General features: G+C 47.9%; 1 protein-coding gene across 1 annotated transcript in view; it reads left to right on the forward strand.

Annotated features, from left to right (window-relative positions):
- Window positions 1–21548, forward strand: part of MYO16 (myosin XVI) — a 421162-nt gene that overhangs the window by 335306 nt on the left and 64308 nt on the right. The window contains exons 28-30 of the mRNA XM_047756311.1: window positions 9249–9345; window positions 15107–15353; window positions 17089–17360. Of these exons, the coding sequence (XP_047612267.1) occupies window positions 9249–9345; window positions 15107–15353; window positions 17089–17360 (616 nt within the window). The remainder of the gene's footprint in view (window positions 1–9248; window positions 9346–15106; window positions 15354–17088; window positions 17361–21548) is intronic.

The raw sequence follows: 21548 nt of genomic DNA on the forward strand, positions 1-21548 counted from the left end.
GGAAACTTTTGTCCAGATAGATGCCCAAGAGTGGGACTGCGGGGTCAAGTGGTAGTTGTATGTATAGATTTCTAAGGTATCTCCAAACTGTTCTCCATAGTGGCTGTACCAGTTTACATTCCCACCAGCAGTGCGGGAGGCTTCCCTTTTCCCCACAGCCCCTCCAGCACTTGTTATTTGTGGACTCATGAATGGTGGCCGTTCTGACGGGTCGAGGTGGTGTCTCACGGTAGCTTTGATTAGTGTTTCTCTCGTCATCAGCGATGATCCGACCACCTGGGATCTTAACAGCTGCTGTGAAGATTGGCCACGGCTGTGCCCAATCCGGTTCTGTCTCCTCTCCCTCAGTCCAGGGTCCCCCAATTCCGGATTTATTTAGTCACTCAACAAGCCCTTATTGAGCACCTGTTGTGCTGCACAAACCTTGGCATACCTAAGGGGTCTTTTGCATGAGAAACCAGTGTCACCCTTGGGCAGAATCCTCTTGCTGAAAATGGACGCTTAGAGGGACAGTAACTCCAGAGACGCAGAGCAGGGGTGGATGGACAGGCAGGGGGACAGAGGAGGGACAGAGCCTCTCAGGGGCTGCCAGGCAGCAGGCTCATCACCTCGTACTGACTCCAGCAATGTCTGTACGCACCCCGGGAGTACAGTGGACTGTGGTGGTGCTTACGCGGCTGTGAAACCTGTGGGACAGGCACACGCCAGGGGCAGGGTGATGCGTACCGACGTTACTGAGGCCACTTTGTTAAAAAGAAAATCAGACTAAAGGTTCTCCTTCAATGAACGCACAAACTTAACCAGTGCACTTGCCTCCGTGATTCTGGAGCTGATCAGCCTTGCTCAGCTTCGGCCTTGGATTGCTTTTCGCAACGTGTTGCTCTGGGAGGAAGATGTGTGTTTCTTCTTTTAAGCGCTCTTGACCTTATTGATGTGATTTCCGTAATGAAATAATACATAGGATCACCTAGTGAGTAATTCACTCGTCAGCTCAAAATAGTAGTTTTTACTCATCACTGCCTACTCCACGGGTCATGCTGTTCCAGGTGAGAATAATTAATTTTTCCTAACCTCTAATTATATGTAATTCGAGCCCAACTACCTTCTTCAAATACCAGAAGATGCAGTACTGTATTAGATGTGTGTGGCTGTAATTATCTTTTCTGTGTTGAGGTTAGACTTCAAGAATAGTCTATTTATAACAAAGAGAAAAGAACTTAGGTTTTAGTAGAAATGTACCTTTGAGGATGTTTAAAAGTACATTCAGAGCCCGACTGAGCAGTGGAATATTTCTGCGTGGTAGTTTTTCAAAGATACAACGAAAATGTAGACCATCGAAATATTAATACGAAATATAAATACGCAAAATGTGGTCTTTAAAGAAGACCCTCTTCTCTCTCCGTTTAAAGAAGCAAATGGGAGAAATATGTGAATTCAGTGGGGAAGAGATGGAATTTCATTAAATGGTTGTTTTTCCGAGCTCCCCGAAATATCCTCCTTTCATGTCTGTGATCCTAGAGCCTGGCACCGTGTGTGGGATTAGGAAGGCCCTTGGAAAATGTTTGATTTATGGCTGGAGGGATGGAGACATGGGGAGATGGAGGGAGGGAGGGATGAAGGGGTGGAAGGGTGGAAGCGTGGACAGACAGAAGGATGGAGAGATAGATGGAAGGATAGAGGGATGTTGGGAAGGCTGGAGGGAGGGAGGAGGGAGGGATGCTGAGTGAGTAGATGGATCGGAGAGACAGAGGGTGGAATACGGTGGATGAATGAGACACAGGGAAGCTGGGAAAGATACAAGATGCAGGCCACCTAAGTCCTATGTGAAAATGATAAATGGCCAGGCGCGGTGCAGGACTGCTCATAGCACACATGTGGAAATGGTGGGGCTGGAGGGGATTCTTTCTGTTTGAAAGCGATTACCCAGGAGGGACAGAAAGTGTCTGGAATGGTAAAAGGAGAGAGAACTCTGTTTTAGAGGAGCACGGTGACATTCTCAGATCAGCAGGAAGAAAAACAAGTCTGATGGGAGAGAGACACAGACATCAAAACACATGCAAGGATGTGTTGTTGTTATCATTGTCAATAAAGCTATTTTAAAACTGAACAGATTGACACTGGCAGGGCACTTTGAGAGATACCAAAGCACTTTTTGAAAATGCTCATATTTCAGTGGAAGAAGTTGACTACTTTTAATGGTATTATATGTCTTGTTTTTAAATGGGAAGTATTGATTTGAATAATGCTAAAGCTTTTAGAGCAAAGGAGATGAACATTTTTAAAGATTACTTTTTGTAATACGGAGGGCCTTTAGTGATTAAAACTTTTTTGGAGCATAGTTGACGTATGCTGTTGTATTAGTTTCAGGTGTACAGCAAAGGGAATCAGTTAAGTAGCCATTCTTTCTTTCTAAAGAGGTTCCTAGAGATTATTGAGCAGATTTCCCTGTGCTACACGGTAGGTCCTTGTTAGTCATCTCTCTTACATGAAGTCGTGTGTTTGTGCCAATCCCATCCTCCTAGCTGATCTCTCCGCCCCACGGTTTCCCCGATGGAAACTATAAATTTGATTTTTGAAATCTGTGAGTTTGTCTCTGTTTTATAAATAACGTTCTTTTGCATCTTTTTTATTAGAGTCCACATATAAGTCACATATGAGATTCGTCTTTCTCCGCTTGACTGACTTCACTTAGAATGACCGTCTCTAGGTCCATCCATGTCGCTGCAGATGGCATTATTTCGTTCTTTTGGGGGCTTGTATTCCATCGCATATACTGCATCTTCTTCAGCCATTCCCCTGTCAATAGACACTTAGGTTGCTTCTGTGTCTTGGCTATTGTGTGAACAGTGGAGCCATGAGGGGGTGCATGTATCTCTCTGAATTATGGTTTTCGCCAGATGCATGCCCTGGAGTGGGATTGCTGGGTCATGTGGCAGTACTATTTTCCGCTCTCTAAGGAACCTCCATGCTGTTTTCCACAGTGGTTGCACCAACTTACATTTTCCCCAGCAGTGTAGGAGGGTTCCCTTCCTGCCACACCCTCTCTCCTAGAGGAAAACATAGGCAGCGCCCTCTTTGACACAGATCACAGCAATATCTTTTATATTCCTTCTCCTAGAATAATGAAAATAAAAACAAAAATAAACAAATGGGACCCACTTAAACGTAAAAGCTTTTGCACAGCCAAGGAAACATTAAAAAAAAAAAAATGAAAAGACAACCCACAGACTAGAAGAAAATCTTTGCAAATGAAGGGGTCGACAAGGGATTCATCTCCAAAATGTGCAACCATCTCATGCAGCTTTATATCCAGAAAAACAAACAGCCCAATCAAGATGGGGTTAGGAGATCTAAAGAGACATTTCTCCAAAGAATACAGACAGATGGCCAAAAAGCTCCTGAAAAGGGACTGGACGTCACTAAAGATGGATTTTCTATCTGTGATGACAGAGATGAAGCATTTTGTAGCAAAAAGATGAGCATCCACAGTAAGCTATTTCTCATTAAAAACAGTATATGCTAAGAAGTAATAACAGCCTGCCAATAGTTGTAGACATGAAAGGATGGCATCTGACGTCACAGCGGCAGCAGTGGTGACATCATTCAGCAAGACCTCTGTGCCTCAGATGCTGTAGGCCCTTGATACTTCCTGTGCGAATCTCACACGGGTCTGTGCCCCCAGGGAGCTCAGGACAATTGGAAAACAGTCAAGAGCATCTGTTTTAGAGGAGGGAGAAGTGTGAGCTCTTGAGAGATTGCAGTGAAGATCATCTTAAGGAGGGTTTTGAAAGCTCAACTCCCAAGTAGGCATTTAGCTAATAGGAAATAAAAGCTCATGGATGATTTCTGGAATATTCACCAATCGGAGGCAGGGCAAAGTGGGTCAAAGTGCAGATAAATAATTAGAGGGAAGAGGAAAGTTCTAGATTTTGGTTTGCCATTGTCTTATACCCGAGTGCGATGGCGCCAGAAAGAGGAAATTTAACATCTTTGGTCCTTGAACTGCCTGGATGCATTGCTATAAAATAAATGAATTCATATAATTTAAACACTTTTAACTTTTTAAAGGTTCCATTATTAGAAATAAATTAAATTTTAAATATCTGAGCTCACTTTATAGCTAGTGTCCATTAAGATCACGTTCTTTGAGAGGCTGCTTTCTCCGTTCTGTCATTCCACCTACGTTCCCTCACTTTAATATGTGTAAATTATGACCTTTATATTTTGCCAACGTTATCCTCACCCACAAGTATTTCACAGGCAAGTTGAACATTCAGACCAAAAAGGACAAATCCAAGAGTTGAGAGGTATTCTAGAAATATCTACAAGGTACATCAGGGACACCCACACCCTACTTTAAGGCAGTCATTGTTATAAAGTACATACTGGATTGAGAATCCGTGAAGCCATCTGTGTTTCGAAGGATGAATAAGAACATGAGTAGATGGTTTAGAGAAAGGTATGAAAGCTATTCGTGTGTGTTAAGCTGGAGGAAAAGAAAAAGATGAGTTCCCATTTTGGAACAGTAACGAACATGAGAGAGCCTCAGAATAGATCAACTCGAACATGCAGTGAAAACGCATCGTACTATACAAAGTCTAATAAACATTTCCAAAGAGGTTGAGCATTCTCCTGGAAATCACAAATACTCTTAAGTGTGAAAATAATATAAGGAGCGTGCTGGTGAGAAAGACGACTCTGAGGGTCGTTTTGCCCATGGTTTCCCACACAGCCAAAGGGGATCAGACAGAGGGCAGCTGAAAAGGGGAGGCCAGTGATGCGGGCTTCCTGCCATCGAAGCAGGACACACGGTCCTCCACCCTCCCAGGGAGGGCAGCCCTCCTCTGTCTGCATCGGAAGCAACAAATCAGTGATGATGACGGAGGAGGGGACCTCACGGGTGCCCTCGCCACCGCTCTCTCGAGCAGCCTCCAGGCCACCCGCACGCCATGGCAACCGGCTATCCAGCCCTGGCCCGGGCCCCTCAGCCCCGACACCCCTGAAGAAACAAGCCCTGAAAACTGATGCAGTCATTGAAACTTTCCAAGTCATCAGTGACAGTTTTCTTTCATCTTTTAAAATCTGTCACTTCAGAAAATAAAAAAAAAAAAAAAGCTAATGGCTTTCTAATAAAAATAGCAATGACTCTAATTCACAGATGGCTTGCTTTTACAGGAGTCAGGATGACACGAACGTGTTCGAATCAGACAGGAACACTCTGCATCTAGGGAGGGCACAGGGAGAGGACTCTAGCAGAGCGTGCCAGCCCTGCTTTGCTCTCGGTGTGAGCGCATCTTTTTAGAAGAGACTGCAGGCAGCCTCGAGAATGTAGGTGATCTGAACATTTGGTTTCGTTCAGATGAATCTCAATTTGTTGGACTGGCTCGAGAGCCCCAGGGCACTGATTACAGAGCAACGTGATGCGAGGCCATCACACAGACAAAGCTGACGTGGCCGTCACCTCTCCCCTAGTCCGTGTCATTAACAGGTGATATACATCCCTGAAAATTTAGAAGTCATGTGATCTTGTCTGGATCTTCCTGATGAAGGTGGATTCGGAGATTTGTTTGTTTGTTTCACAAATCCTTGGCGAGCGATGAGGACATAAGGACTGAAATGTGTTATTCAAAAAAAAAAATTTGGCCATTCCCTTGACATATGGAAGTTCCCAGGCCAGAGATCAGACCCGAGCCACAGCAGTGACAATGCAGGATCCTCAACTGCTAGGCCACCAGAGAACTCCTAGAATGGTTTTGAGGGAGAAATCTGAACTCCTACTACCTGGTCGCTTTCATTCTCGAAGGACAGAAGAAACATTTATCACAAACATGGTGTCTCTAAAAGACCAGCAACGACAAGCAAAGGCTAAAACGTCTAGTGAGCGCCTCCGAAGCTAGCCCATCCACAAATAAATCATACGGATTCATAATGGATGAATGAATCCACCTGCTGGATAACTTTTTTCTATTTATTTATTTATTTGTGTCTTTTTGTCTTTTTAGGGCCGCACCCGCAGCATATGGAGGTTCCCAGGCTAGGGGTCTAATTGGAGCTGCAGCCACCAGCCTACACCACAGCCACAGCAACTCAGGATCCGAGCCGAGTCTGCAACCTACACCACAGCTCACGGCAATGCCAGATCCTTAACCCACTGAGCAAGGCCAGGGATTGAACCCGCAACCTCATGGCTCCTAGTCGGATTCATTTCCGCTGCGCCACGACAGGAGCTCCAAGGTTTCCGTTTCTCATTTTCCTTTTCTTGGTGGACTTAGTGGCCCTCTGGGTTAGCCGAATCATTGCCCATACCCCCAACGTCTTTTTTTTTTCTTTTAGTCCCTCCATTGTTTGTTCTCTCACGCACCAACATCCATGATGTATTTCCAGCTTGTCAAATGACGTCAGAGCCTGGCTTCTGTTTTCCTTGTCTGCCATATCTTCTCTCCATCCTTGAAGACATTATCATCTGTCTCTGTGACTCACGTTCTGCTTCTAATCTCATCTTAGGGTTCACAACACCTCTTCTTGTTTCGAACCTGAATCCACCTTCCCCACAACCCTACCCCTTGTGAAGTTCAAGAATAGGCCCTCATGTTCTTCATGAGATGTAAAGGTATATGCATAATGGCAAATATCGAAAGCAGTGCAATAAGAGAAATAAAACCACTCATAGGGCACTCTGGGGACCCAAAGGAAGGTCATCCAAGCCTTCCTGGAGGTGGGGACTTGGCTATCAAAGTCCACTGTGGAAGGTGGGGTAAAGGAAGGGTGGAAGTGGCCAACAGATGAGCAAGACTTACAGAATCTTCCAAACCCAAATCATTGATGGCATCGCCGGGTCTGCTCACCAGAGCCAAACCCAACCATCCATTCTCCAGCCAGTTTTCTGCAGGAACTTAATATGTTTTGAATACAATTTCCAAAATTATTTTTACAAAATTTAGATCTTCCAGTGTATTTATACACATTATTCACAAGATAGTGTCCGTGTGTTTTCTGGAATATTCACCACAATGTGCAGCCTCTTTCCTTGTCCCTCTCCACCAGGCTGTCCCTCAAGACGGTTTGCTGTTTTCTGCTCCTTGCCTAGCTTTTCTGTTCCACATTCACCTTCTCCACCCTGCCTGGAGAAACTCCTGCTTGACTGTCAAATCCAAACAGCTTGGAGATCATGCTTTTCAGTGGGTTCTACCCGGTTCCCCTTAGTTCCCTCCTCCTCCCTGAAGGCCCTTGGACCTACTCTGTCCTCACCGTGGGCACGCATCCGTGCTGGATCTGCTCACTGCTGATCTTTCCCAGTAAACCATGAGCTCCTTGAGGAGAGGGGCCTCTTTTGTGTCCCCAGATCTAGCACAATTCTCATGATAAACCCGCATGGTTTTTGGAATGGCTATCCGAAATGTCACTAGACCAGATCTGCGCCATCTGGTCCAGCTCTGTTGGTCTGCCCAGGGTCTCCATTGAATTGAAGGAGTAGAACTAGAACCCAGTTCTGGCTCCATCCAGAGGTCCTGCTGCCAGGGTGTGCTCCTGCCGCGGATGGGTCCATGACGGATTCCACCTGCTGTGTAGTATTGCTGCCTACACCTCTTTTGGAGTTGCATTTGGGGACCCAAGTTTGCACGGGTTTGCTTTGGGGATTTAGTTTCCTGCAAGGACTTGCATCCCACAGTCGACAATGAACAGAAAGATGACACGCTCCCTGCTTCCCGGGGCCTGTCTCACAGATTTGCTCTGCAGTGCTCACAGACAGTACCAACTGTTCTTCCTGTTGCCTGCCAAAATAAGTCAGCAGTAGAGAAGGAAAAAAAAAGACTATGAATTATGGAAAATAACTAGGGAGAGGGAACAGCCATACAATGGGGAAGAAAGCAACAATTCTCTGAGGCCACCCACTCAAATGCCTGCCTCAAACTTCAACTCACTGAAAGGAAACCCCATGAAGAGAAGCATCTAGTCAACCAGGGGCCTCTGAATCCCGAGAGTGGTGGAGGCCTCTCCCCCCATCCCTCCAGCTAAGGAGTCTGACCGCCAGAATGCAAGATTCGGGTCTCAGTCTCTTGCAAAACTGTGTGTTTCGTGAAGCCGACAAATCATGGCTAAGGGGGGAGTCAAACAGAAAGCAGGGAAGTGACAAAATGTGTTTGGAGTAAACTCTGTTTCCGTATGAAAAGCTTCATCAGCTATGCCTGGCCAAGCCCGGTGAAGGCACGTCTGACCTGACCTCAAAGCCTTTCTGGTACCTAAGGGTGGGTGTTCGCCTGCCAGCTTCCGGGGTCCCTGTGCCGTCTGATGCAGGCGGCGTGGGGTCTGCAGCACATGCTCCATTATCTTCTCATCATCATGCTGTTGGTCTCAAGTGCTAGGAAGGTGATTATGAGCACATCGCAAGGTCACCTGAGCGGATTTTTTCCCTCATCTAACAGAACGTCCCCTCTGAGCATCCGCAGCCCGTCCTGGTGTATTTCCCAGGCTCTTCTACAAGGATTTACACTGGCGTCCCCTGGCGACGGTGGGCATTTCCATTGCAAAAGGCACTCCTTACACCTACCCCAGTCCCATGAATTCTCAGAAAATAAGTACAATGCGCCAGAAAAGTATTTCAGAAAACACACGCATGGACATGGCTTGTTGTCATGCGTGTTTGTGACTGTTCTCTGGCAGAACCGTCTTCGGCCACAGCAGCAGATGCGGACTGGTTTGCATCCCGCCCAAGCTTTTATAACAAGAAAGGGTGTCGTAGAAAAATGCACTCCCAGTGAAACGATTTTGTAATGTCGGCTTTAAGTTGTTTTTGTCTTTATGGTTGGTCTTTTTGCTTGTTCGTTTTTCCTTTTTGTAGACTCCGTTTTGAGTTGAAGAAAGAAAAGGGTCATAAGAGGAAAAATAAGGATTTAGCTCTGGAATTTGGGGATTCCTTCATGAGAATGGTTGTATCTCCCAGTCGAGTCAAGACCAGGGGTTCTCTTTTGCACTGCATGGTACAGCCATCACAACTGGAGTGGACGGGTATTTGCAAACATTCATGACCGTGTGTATGCACAGCAAACATACCTATTAGAACAAAACCTTTGGGATTTTGATTCAGCGTAACGATGGTAAAAAATAAGGAAGATGTATTGGAATTAATCGTGTTCGCTTTATTCCTTCTAATCCTTTTCTGAAACGAAAAATCTCTTGCCTGGTTATTTTCCCATCGTTATTTTGGCATCTTCATGCTGTTAAATGTTTCCTTGCTGTTTGCATTTTAGATTGGAGTTCGAAAAGTCTTCCTGAAATACTGGCACGCCAACCAGCTAAATGATTTGTGCCTACAGCTGCAGCGAAAAATTATCACCTGCCAAAAAGGTAACAATTACACACTAACAGTTCTGAACTTTGTTGAGTTGCGACCTGCAAATCATTTCGTGCACCTCCAAGTTTAAGCGTTAAATGGGACCTACATTCTAGGGGACCACGCCACGGCCCCACATCCAGGCATCCCAGGGCATTACACGCAGGCAAAAAAGTAGGTTTCAGGAGTTTAGGAAGCACCATGGCCGTTTGCTGTTTACCTGTCTCTAGATCCGAGCAGGCAGACACTGCTCATGCTTTATCTGACGGTCATTCCATCCGCAAGGCTGCATCAACTTTTCACCCACATCATAGTTCAGAAGAGGGGATCTTACATATCTTTTAATTTATGCATCCCTCATCTTGAAAATATTTGTGCTGGCTGAGCCTTCCAAAAGCACAGGACATTGGAGTTCCTGTTGTGACTCAGCGGTAACAAACCCGAGTCGTATCCATGAGGATTCGGATTTGATCCCTGGCCCTGCTCAGGTTAAGGATCCAGCGTTGCCGTGAGCTGTGGTGTAGGTCGCAGACGGGGCTTGGATATGACATTGTTGTGGCTGTGGTGTAGGCCAGCAGCTGTAGCTCCAATTCAGCCCCTAGCCTGGGAACCTCCACATGCCGCACCTGCAGCCCTAGGAAAAAAAGGGGGGGGGGGCAGGGACGAAGCAGAGGACAAGAAGCTTGTGCCTTTGAACCCACAGTGGGACTACAACTTCACGTGACCCGTAAGTGCAGCTGTGGTGCCAGAATCCTAGGCCACTCCCGTCAGCTCTAGGATTTGGGGAGGTTGCCACAGCCAATTAGCCATATCACCTTTTATTTAATTCTGTGTATATATGCCTTGGGAAACTCTGTGACTTCAGTTTTCCAGTGTGAAAGGATGATAGTATTTGGAGTGTTATCTCTGACAGCCAGTTGCATCTGTTTCATCTTCACTTTGAGAGAATCCATTCAGAACCTTTTTTTCTGTCCAAACCCAAATGACCCTGGAAAAAATAGGTACATTTAAAAAATCAAAATGCCTCACACAAAACAAACATCCTTAATAGGTGCTTAATTTTTAATTTGCAATTTTCCCTGCTGCTTAATCATTGGGAATTGTATTTACCTAGCTCCGAGGAACAGTCAAAAAGAGAGGAATTAGTCTACATGTAACTCCTGGTGGAAGCTGCTGTAATGAGCTGAGCTCTCTGATGTATCGGACCCTGTTCAAAACAAGCGCATCTCCGAGGATGCAGCGTCCTGCTTTATACTGTTCACACCTCTATCCGTTTGAGCGCCCAGGGGGATTTCTTCCAGGCACACCCCCGGCTGAACTCTCCTGTGGGTCCTGCATTTTCTGGTCAAAGCCCTGAGGCAAGCTAGTCTCCCACAGTCTCCGTTGCGAATGTAGCAAGTCCAATCCGGGTGTAGATTAAGTTCCAAATTAAATCCCCCCCCTCTGCTCCCAGGTAGGAGTTGGCCGTGGTGCTCACCGCTCCCTATGCAGGTGCCCAGACCCTCCGAGGGTGGCAGGGGAGGGAAGAAGTAAGAAGTCAGCAGGCAGGGCAGCCCTTCTGTCTGGCAGCTGGTGTGACCTGGCAGGCCGGCAGGTGCTAACAGGCTCTTGGCACATGGGGGCTCCTTTCAGCCCTCAGCTATGCTGCCCACCCAGGAGCCCGCAAGACCTCTGCTTTGCACGTCACTAGTAATTCGCCATCAGCACTGCCTGCGGGGGCCTGGGCTCTGTCCAAGAGAAAGTAGAGAAAGTCTCTCTCTAGTTTTTCTTCTTTTTTTTTCTTTCTTTTTTTTTTTTTCTTTTTGTCTTTGTAGGGCCACACGAGAGGCATATGGAGGTTCCCAGGCTAGGGGATCCAATCGGAACTACATCTGCTGGCCTACACCACAGCCACAGCCACACGGGATCCAAGCCACATCTGTGACCTACACCACAGCTCACAGCAACACTGGATCCTTAACCCACTGAGCGAGGCCAGGAATCGAACCTGCATCTTCATGGGTACTAGTCAGATTCGTTTCCACTGAGCCACAATGGGAACTCCGATAAAGTCTTTTTAAATGACTCCAACCAGGCATCTCTGACTCCATCAGCCCTGCATAGTGCCCAAGAAACACCGCTGGAGATGCTGGCAGGTACAGGGTCCCCCACGGAGCCACCTTGCATTCAACCCCTCGCCTCCCAGGCCTTCCAGGCCACCGTGTCCTCCACACCCCAGACCCCATGGCGCTTCCCTGGCTGGGGTCGGGGGGCCGTGGAGGAGCCTCAGATGGCAACTCCGGAGCCTGCACAATTCTTGCTTCTCTCTGGGTTAGGACGGCCAGGCCTCCTTTGTCCTTCGCTGGTGCAGGGAAGGGCCAGAGTTGCAAGCCTGCTTTTGGCTACCGCCTTTGCAGCTCCTTGCTGTGTGGTCGGTCCCAGGATCCCCTGGGAGCTGATGAGACAGGCAGAGTCTCAGCCCTCCCCCCGCCCCCATTCCTCCTGGATCAGCATCTGCATGTGCAGCCTCAGGCTGGAGGTGGGACCGGGGGAGTCGGGTTGATAAGACCAGCGCTCTGCTCCCCGCCCCGGCTGAGAATTCCATTTAATACCGGGCTGTCCACGCACAGAGTGGGGCATGCTTTCTCCTGGAAGTTTTCCTACGTGTAATTAACAGGGTGTGTGCCCCTCTTCTGTCGGGGTGCCTTCTAGAAATGCCTCCTCTGGTTGTTTGCAAAAGCGAAGTCGCTCTGCCCTGCGGGCCCGACGGAAAAGAAATAACCTGGACTCCACCTTCACTTTACCCCGAAGGATGAAGCTTGAGAACAGTTTTCTAAGAGGGGGCATCAAGACAAAAGTCATGATTTCCTATCATGTAAATGAAGTCATGACTAGAAAAGCTTTTTTTTTTAATGGCGGGCTGGGGAGTCCCCGTCGTGGCTCGGCGGTTACGGACCTCACTAGGATCCATGAGGCTGCGGGTTTGACCCCTGGCCTCGCTCCGTGGGTGAAGGATCCGGCGTTGCTGTGAGCTGGGGTGTAGGTCTCAGAAGCGGCTTGGATCCCGAGCTGCTTCAGCTGTGGTGTAGGCCATCAGCTGCAGCTCCGATTCAACCCGTAGCCTGGAAACTTCCATGTGTCGTGTGTGTGGCCCTAAAAAGCAAAAAAAAAAAAAAAAAAGCTCTTGAATGCAAAGCACTAATTGTTGATTTTTATTTTTACATCTCTGGGAACCGTTGCTTCAGTCCCTTTTGCTAGTATGTTCTTATCATATGGAGTCATTTCCAGTTTTTCAAGCGTTCCCATTTCTTCCTTTGTAAATATTGGGTGGAAGAAAGCTGTAACTTTCAGTCTTAAATTTCATCATTTCAATTGCAAATTATTCCTCACAGAAGTTTCTCTCTGTGTACCTTCATTTTATCCTGCATGAAACTGGCAGCGAGAGACAAGCCTCAATTACCTATTTGTGGCAAGTTTATTTTTGGTTCTTGTCTCTTATTAAGGATATCACCATTTAGCAAGTAGTATAACAACTTTGTAAACATTTTTTTTTGTCTTTTTGTCTTTTCGAGGGCCGCACCTGTGGCACATGGAGGTTCCCAGGCTAGGGGGTCGAATCAGAGCTGTTGCTGCCACAGCAGCGCCAGATCCTCAACCCATGGAGCGAGGCCAGGGATCGAACCCGCAACCTCATGGTTCCTGGTCGAATTCATTTCTGCTGCACCACAACGGGAACTCCTGACCATTTCTTAAGATGCTCTTCCTGGGGAAATCTCCCTTGATCCTCATAACTTCCTGCCACCAAAGGATGCACAGTGGGCGTGGTCAGTGAGTCCATACTCTCTGTTTGGGGTCATTGGATTCTGTCCCCACGGGAACGCCAACGTTGGAAACATTTTTGAACATTACTGCCATGAAGCATGAGCAGACAGTCCAGACACTGGACAGTGGATTACTCCCGGGTAAAGGTGGTTGCAGTGAACTGTTCTGCTGTAGCTGGAGGTCAGAGGTCTGGCCTGTCCACTTTAATCTTCCCTTTATTCCAAGAGATTAAACATCTTGAAGAGGCCCTCTTCTTCACCTTCCTAAAGTCAGTACTTCAGTGTTTTTTTAATGTGACAAAAATAGGCCCAGTTCAAGTTCCACACAATGCCTGATCCTTCACCCACTGAGCGAGGCCAGGGATCGAACCCGCGTCCTCACGGATACCACGTTGGGTTCGTAACCTGCTGACCCACGATGGGAACTGCCCACTTCTCTTTCTCAATGTGCCCGTCACATGGCTACCATTTCTGCATTTTCCTCCGCATTTATATTCTTGGAAATCGGACTGGACCTTTTTCTGTTTAATTTTTTCTCTTTTAGATGAGTTCAGCATGACTGTTTTAATAGTTAACTTAATTTGCCTGCATTCCAACGTAACCTTTCATCTTGCCATCAAAAAAAAGCCTGGAGCATTTTAGAAGGCTGCGTATCATTTGCCTCTGAAGCCGTAACTGTGGAAAGTGGTGTCCAGCTTTCCTCCTTCTCATCGAGCCCAGGCATCTCAGTGAATATCGCACACACGTGCTCTCCGACGGCCAGGGAGTATTTTAAAGCACTTAGAGGTTTACAGAATGACCCTCCTTCCCAGACAAGAATAAAGTGTCTTTGTTACCAACACTTTGTTTTCCCTGCAATTTTAGCTCTTCCTGTAAATCCAGACAACTCCTTCTGACCTTAGAAACTTTGAATGAGAAGGGACACACCCTAGCGTCACAGGTCTAAATCAGAACTGCTCCCCTGCACCTGTCACAGCATCTCCAAGCCGGGGCCAGCCTATTTCTCGAACTTGCCCAGGGACTAGGAGCCGACTCTTGCCCAAGAGACATCTGTTCCCTTTACACCCTGTCCTCGTCGTTAGAAAGCTCTTCCTCATACGGATGCCCACCATGCTGCCCTATGACTCCCCTGTCGTGGCTCCTCTGGACAGCTACATGGCCGGATGACAGCGTGTGGCCGCATAAAGGCAGAGGTTTGAATCCTGGCTCTACCGTTGGTGGCTTGTGTTTGCCTGGGGAATTTTCTTAGCCTCACTCAGCATCTCTTTCTTTGGGTACCAAATGGGTTAGCATTCCTAGCACAGGGCAGCGCTTTGAAACAGTGGGCGTGGCTTCAGTTTTCAGGTCTTAACACTTGTTATTGCTGGTGATTTCAAAGCGTGTCCATCTACCGCTTTCTGCCAATTCTTACCTGTTTTTCTAGCCCCGCGTCCCTAGAAAGCAAAGAAGGATGCCCCTTATTTCTACACGGTCTCTTCCAAGAGTCTTAAAGGCAGTGTTGGTTTTCACAGTCCCATCAACAGTATGTGAATCATGTTTTCAGAGACTCTTTCCATGAGCCTCGGACGTTTCTGATTCAGTCTGAGGCAGTAAAACGTGATAGGTGCCCCCCCCCCAAAGGTCTGATTGGAGCCACACCTAGAATTCTCTGGGGTACGGGCTTTGTTGTTTCCATCTGCATCCAGCCTGTGTTACTCCAGGAATCATGGAAGCTTTATGATCATGTTAACTGCACGATTCATTCAGGGTGAGGCTTTTTGCCTCCAGTGTTATCTGTACTAAATTTAATTATATATATATATATATATATATATATATGTTTTAATGCAAGAGTGGAATGTTTTAGCAAAGCCCTAGACTGACCTGCACATATTTTGATCGTTTCTCAGACATACCTGAACTGGGGACTTTTGCTGGTAAACATCTTGCTTTTGCTCCTCTCGTTGACCCATGACTGTGTTTTTTTTTGCCGCAGTTATAAGAGGATTTTTAGCACGCCAGCGCTTGCATCAGAAAAGGAGCATCAGGCAGCAAGAGGCCACGTCCATCAACAGCTTCCTGCAGGTCACCGAGGACATGGGGCTGAAGACCTATGACGCCCTGGTGGTTCAGAACGCCTCCGACATTGCCCGTGAGAGTGACCGGCTCCGGAAGGAAACGAACGCCACTTTCCCCAAAGAGAAGGTGGAGGCCAGGAACAAGCAAGAGGAAGGAACCAGAAGGTACAGGCAGATAGTCTTGCACCAGGCGTTGTGTGTGTTAGGTCAGTACGAGGAACAGCTGCTTCACCTGCCATGCTTGCACCACTTACCATCTCAAGCACCAAATTCTAAGGCGTCAAATATATGTCTTAGCAAAAACATAGAGCTGGTTTCTTGACCTCTTTGTGCAGACGTCAAGTGTATAAATCAGGCTGACTCATAGACGCTTCAGAGAATCTGACCCCCAATGTGGAGAAGCCACTCTGAAAACATGAAACTAGTGAAATGGATCAATGGGTAGGTGTATTGTATGCCTCCGAGGAAACTGTCACACCTCCTTGCCAGGAAGGAAAGATCCAGGGGGAGCCTTTTCTTTTAAAGGTCACATTGGATGCTGAGCTCCAAGCGGACCTGTGTAGACAACCAAGTCCTTCTCGCCTTCACCGCTCTTGTCCCTTTGCAAAAACCTGGGACACCAGTGGTTTACACCCCTCCCCGCATCCTTTCCATCCCAATTTGCTGTCAGGGAGACGTTTGCTCTTCCATAGGAACCTAGTAATAGCTAGTTGTTTCTCATTGAAAATGACTCCCCTTCTCCCGGACTGCCTGTGTCAAATGATTTTTTTTTTTATTAAAGGGGAAATGGCAAATGTGTCTCTCACTAATTAGCTTCAAATGTCTCAATGATTAAATACTGAAAAAAATTCCCTTTGTACAGAAAACTGTAATTAAACATTACAAGGAAAACAAATGATCCGCCGAGTGCGATGCTTTCGTCTTCAGCTAGTCCATTTCCTACATGGGCATCTGGCTCTGCCTGGCAGTGGATCCCAGCCCTGTTGGTGCTCTGCCACACAAAGATATCATTATAAAAACAAATGCTTGGAGACTCCTTGTAAAAATGAATGTCCTGGCATCTCCCTAGCACAGGATTACATTGGCATCTGAAGCCAGAAGGAATCTTTTTGAACCAGATAACTATTCATTTTATATGACTTCCAGAATAATATTTATTATTTTCTCGGCTGGAGCTAAACAGCCACCCCAATTTCTCAATTTCATTATGTATTCATTGGCCCGATGTAAAATTAAGTGAGGAAGTGTTTGTCTATTTATCTATTGAATACCAGCAGTTCACTTGGCATTGGACAACCAGATGGAGTAACAGAAGAAAAATAATAATTCCGCACTTAATTAAATAATCACTGCTGGAATTTAAATGGTAAGGGAAAGAGAGAGAGAGAGAGAGAGAGAGAAAGGGGGGCAGGGCAAATGTAAATCTTTGATGGTTTTAAGTAAAGTGCATTCTGTTTTGCAGGGGGAAGCAATGGGGAAGTCCCAGCAGTTTGATGCATCAGTAACTCTCTATTAAGATGGATTTCCCAGAAATTATCATTCAGATTGAAATTCTGGTTTTGTGATTTGCTTAATAATCAGAGTGTGAAAAATACATTCACCCAATGCCTGCTAGCAAATGTGGCAGTTCTTAAGACGTCTTGGGATTGTGTGAGATTCTTTTTAAGTAATAATGATGAGCCTCCGTCGTGCTTATGGATCACGAAGCAGGGGCTGGAAGGATGGGGGGCTTTCTCAGGATGCACCGGGTACCGCAGTGCCACGGGCATCCTCCAGCCTCCGCGGGTGGGCTGTATACCAAAGGGCTGTGATTATGTCTGCTGGAGCTGGCTCATTGTTACCATCCAAATAATGCAGCTGGGTCTCTCTGGGGGGGGGCTCTTTGTGTTTGTCCCCCCAGAGCTGAAGACAAGGCTGGACCCAGGCACTTCCACTGCAGCTCCGTCCCGGTGCCCCTGGCGGTGGACGGCCTGGTCCAGTCCCTGGCTGGTCCATCCACCCGATCTCCTTCTCTGCACTCCGTGTTCAGCCTGGATGACAGCAGTAGCCTCCCGTCACCACGGAAACAGCCTCCGCCCAAGCCGAAGCGGGACCCCACCACGCGGCTGAGCGCCTCCTATGAGGCTGTGAGCGCCTGCCTGTGGGCTGCGGCCAGGGACTCAGCCAGTGAAGGTGAGCCCGGGGGAAGGAAGAGAGAGATCTGCCCCCCCCCGGGGGGGGGCGGTTACTGATGCCTGATTTCCCGTCTTTGGGTGCCCAGGGCAGTGCTGTCCACCCCACCCCCCAATACATTTTTAATAGAATTAAATCCATCAACGGCTTGCCAGGGGGCCCTTTGAATCATTAAATATAAATAATATTGCATTCAGTTCGCTAAGCCTCTTAGGGAAAAGCTACTTACATATGATTTCCTCAAGTCCTAGCCCAACTTAGACAGTGCATGAGGAGCCTTCAACCAGAACAATTCAGAAAGTCGGCCTCTAGTCCGTGTCAATGTTTGCTAATTAAAAAGCTAAAATAATTCATCTGGCTTCCCCGTTATCGGCACCTAATTAAAAATTAAGCCCGGGGAAACGGCGCAGGCGGAGGAGAACCATGACTCGGCAAAATGCAGTGGGGGTGAAACTGGGCACAAGAGAACCACAGTGTCTGCCGTGCTGGACGAGACATACTTGCGCAAAACCACAGCCCGCTCCCGATCAGATCTCTCCCAGAAGAGGTCATGGGATGTTTTTGCTTCATCGTTCGTCCTGAGCGTGGTTGGGAAACGCAGAGGGAAGTCCTTCTCTGCGGCGCATCAGCCGCACAGCCTTGAGTTACTGCCCTCGGAGGGAGGCCCTACTGTAGGCCCGGAGAAGGCACAATAAATGAAACAAACAAAGGATCGTCCGGGGGCGGGGGGGGGCAGGTGGTGAGCGCAAGAAGCAGGTAAAAACACACAGCGTACTTGTCTTTGAAGCTGGTGGCTGCCGAGAAAACACGGTAGGAGGTGGCGGTGTTCTCAGGTGACTGCGGGGTGAGAGCGCTGAACTCCCAGACCTCAAGGGCCAGCTGGATGGAGGTCCCCAGTCCCTGTCCCTTTGGAGAAAACATTCGGCAAGGAGACTGGGAGTGGTGGAGCATGTCAAGTGTGTACAAGAGAGAAGCCTGGGCAGGCGGGGTGGGGCAGAGCGACAGACAGACAGAGACAGAAAGGGGGAAGAGAGTGCCGCCTGCTTTGGGGGTGATTTAAATCCGTCTGATGGGGTCTCTCCCTTCCAGGTTTCCTCTGGCCTCTTAAGCCCACCTTGGGCCTGACTCCAGGCCCTCATCTGTGTGACAAGCATCTTTTAGCCAGGATGGATTCTAGCGCAGAATGGATGGATTCTTTTCCCAGGATGGTTTCTGGGAAGCCGACGGGATGTGCTGTGGTCTGGTGCCCCCTCTCCCTTCTCTGGCCCCTGAGGAACCTTTCTGCACATGTGTGGTTCTGGAGGGCTCCTTGACCTCAAGAATGAGAACTATCTGGTCGGGGTTCTGTTGTGGCTCAGTGTTAAGAACCAGACAAGAGTGTTGGTGAGGATGCAGGTTCCATCCCTGGCCTCACTCAGTGGGTTAAGGATCCGGCATTGCCACAAGCTGTGGCATAGGTTGCAGATGTGGCTTGAACCCCAGATCCCAAGTTGCTGTGGCTGTGGTGCAGGCTGGCAGCTGCTGCTCTGATTCGGGCCCTAGCCTGGGAACCTCCATGTGCCACATATGCGGGCCCCCCCACCCCCCCAAAAAAGGAAAGAAGTTTCATGTAGAAAGTCCTTCTTTAATATTGCCATAAAATCTGTCTTGACACTATCTTTTCACCGGGGACATATTCCAGTTGCTCATCCTGGGCCCCTTCTAGCTCCCACCTCAGGGGTAGAGGGTGAAATTCTAAATGAAATGACGACATAGGTGTCCCCAGAAAAGATTGTGTGAGCACAGGAGGGGGCACAATTTCTTTGGTGAATAAACGAGCTCCAAATGCAAAAGCACAACAAAGCCATAAGCTCGTCTTTGGGAAAAGATGGTTGGTTGACGCCAAGGAGGTGGCGGATGCACAGAAGCTTGCAGCCGTCGGCAGCCGTGCATGGACTCTAGTTTAATCTGCAAAGACGCCCTTTGCTGGTTGCTTTAGAAAGAATAGATCTTAGGGAGAACTTTTTAAACAGTCGCCATTGTGATACATGAGTCATGTCACAGCGCTGCTTAGATGGGGGGGGGGTTCATCACTTTGGGGAGAAGAGGACGCGTGTGTGTTTTCAGCATCGTGGTAATAAGGACAGTGGCAGAAACATGAGGAAAGTCATCTGGAGGAAGGTCTTCAGGTGGAGGCAGATGTGAACACAGGTAGAGGGCGAGGGCCCAGCGGAGAAGCAAGCTGACCTCCTGTTCTCCGGTGTCTGTGAGATGCAGCCCCGTGTAAATTGCAGCACCAAGAAGAAAGGCTGAAGTTTGGATAAGGCGGCCTCACCATAGCCTGTAAAGCCCCAAATGCATTCTGCTTGTGTGCAGGTGAAAAGCCTACCTGCCCGGGAGGTGAGATTTTAGAGAAATCAGCGGAGAGAAAACAAACTATTGAGGACAGAGTTGAGTTCTCTCCTATGTGCAACCACAACAACAACAAAAAAGCTACTCAAGAACCACAAGAGATAAAAACACACATAAAAGCAAATGACAGGGAAAGAAAGAAAGAAACAAACAAACAACAACAACAAAAAAACACCAGTAATGAAGAGGAAGCAAGAAAGACCACAGGTGGGAGGCTCTGAGGTTCCTGCTACCATGAGGCATCTCGGGGCTCTTAAGGCTGGCTGTTTAAAATGCACGATGCAAGAGTGTGAGGCTGGCAACACTTTTATATAAACTGTAGGTTCTTAGAACTTAATTTCAGCTCACATGTGGCTCTAAGATGCTTTGGGTGTCTCCCCGCTGAGGCCCACTCCAGGAAAACTCACATTTTGGAGACTCATGGCAGGCCAGTCAGTAGAGCAGTGCCTTCTTTATTTTATTTCTTTTGACAGCTGCACCTGCAGCATATGGATGTTCTTGGGTTGGGGTCACATTGGAGCTGCATCTGGGGGTCTGACCACAGCCACAGCCACCCAGGATCTGAGCCACATCTGCGACCTTTAGGGGGTCTTGCTGCAACACCGAATCCTTAACCCAGCGAGCGAGGCCAGAGATCAAACCTGCATCTTCACAGAGACAATGTCGGGTCCTTAACCTGCGAAGCCACAATGGGAACCCAGTTCCTTTTCTGTCCACATCATTGGTTCTTTCCCACAAGTCGTGATTCCTGACCCGGATTGTTTCTAAGATTTTAGTTTCGGAAGAATGAAGCTTTCCAGCTCCTACCCCAGATGCTCTGACTTGGTAGCTATAGAGTAGGACAGGGACTGTGCTATTTCCGTTCTCAGTAAAGGACCCCAGGTGATCCGAGGTCGATGAAGCTCAGGCTACGCTCTGAGGAGCCCTGCTCTGTAACTCATGATCAATTTCCGCTTCTGTAGTAACAATATGATGCTGGCAGTAACAGCGGACACGCACTGTTTATTATGTGCCAAGCACTATGCTAAGTATCTTCAATCATCAGACCTGCCCAGCAGAGTGAGGCTGTAACCTGATCCCTCTCTAGACAAGGATGTTGCCGGGGAAGCGGTGGTGTATTCTGTCCCATGTCACACATCCAAGCTTTGGACCCAGGCAGTCAGATCTTAGAGGCCAGTTTCTCAACTGCCTCCTGACGAGCCATGCTGCTTTGATTTTTCATCGTTCACTTTTTTTTAAAGCTTTTTTCCTGCATCTAAAGCAAACCTTGAGGGACGATCAGTTAGCTCTTACTGCTTAAGGACATCCCGACAAACATATCTACTGAAATAAGATGCGGTCATTTCATTACTGTCTCATGTTCTGGGTGTCGATTGGCCCTGCAGGGCGGCTCTCCATGAAGCTGCAGGTGGCAGCTGGCATCACCTGGAAGCTCTCTTCCAGGGGTCTGAGGAGAGGGACTGCCGGGCATCTCTGTGGCTGGGAGGTCTGTCCACCTGGTTTGTGCAGCCAGGCAGCCTCAGGGCAGCTGGATGTCTTACCTAGAGAATCCGTGTCTCCAAGGCACAGCCCCAGGCAAGAGAAGGCCCGGTGGCCAGTAGGTTACCTTTTCCGGGCCAACCTCGGTGGTTATACTGCGTTACTTCCACCACTTTCCATCCGCCAGGCGGTCCCAGAGGCACATCAGGTTTATAGGAAGGTGAAATGGATTTTGCCTCTTGATAAGACTGGGAACACTTATTGTGGCCAATTTTTGGAGAATACAGACTCCCTCCGTCCACACTCTGAGCAAAACAA

Source organism: Phacochoerus africanus, chromosome 13 (assembly GCF_016906955.1).
Source record: "Phacochoerus africanus isolate WHEZ1 chromosome 13, ROS_Pafr_v1, whole genome shotgun sequence".
Taxonomy (NCBI): Eukaryota; Metazoa; Chordata; class Mammalia; order Artiodactyla; family Suidae; genus Phacochoerus; species Phacochoerus africanus.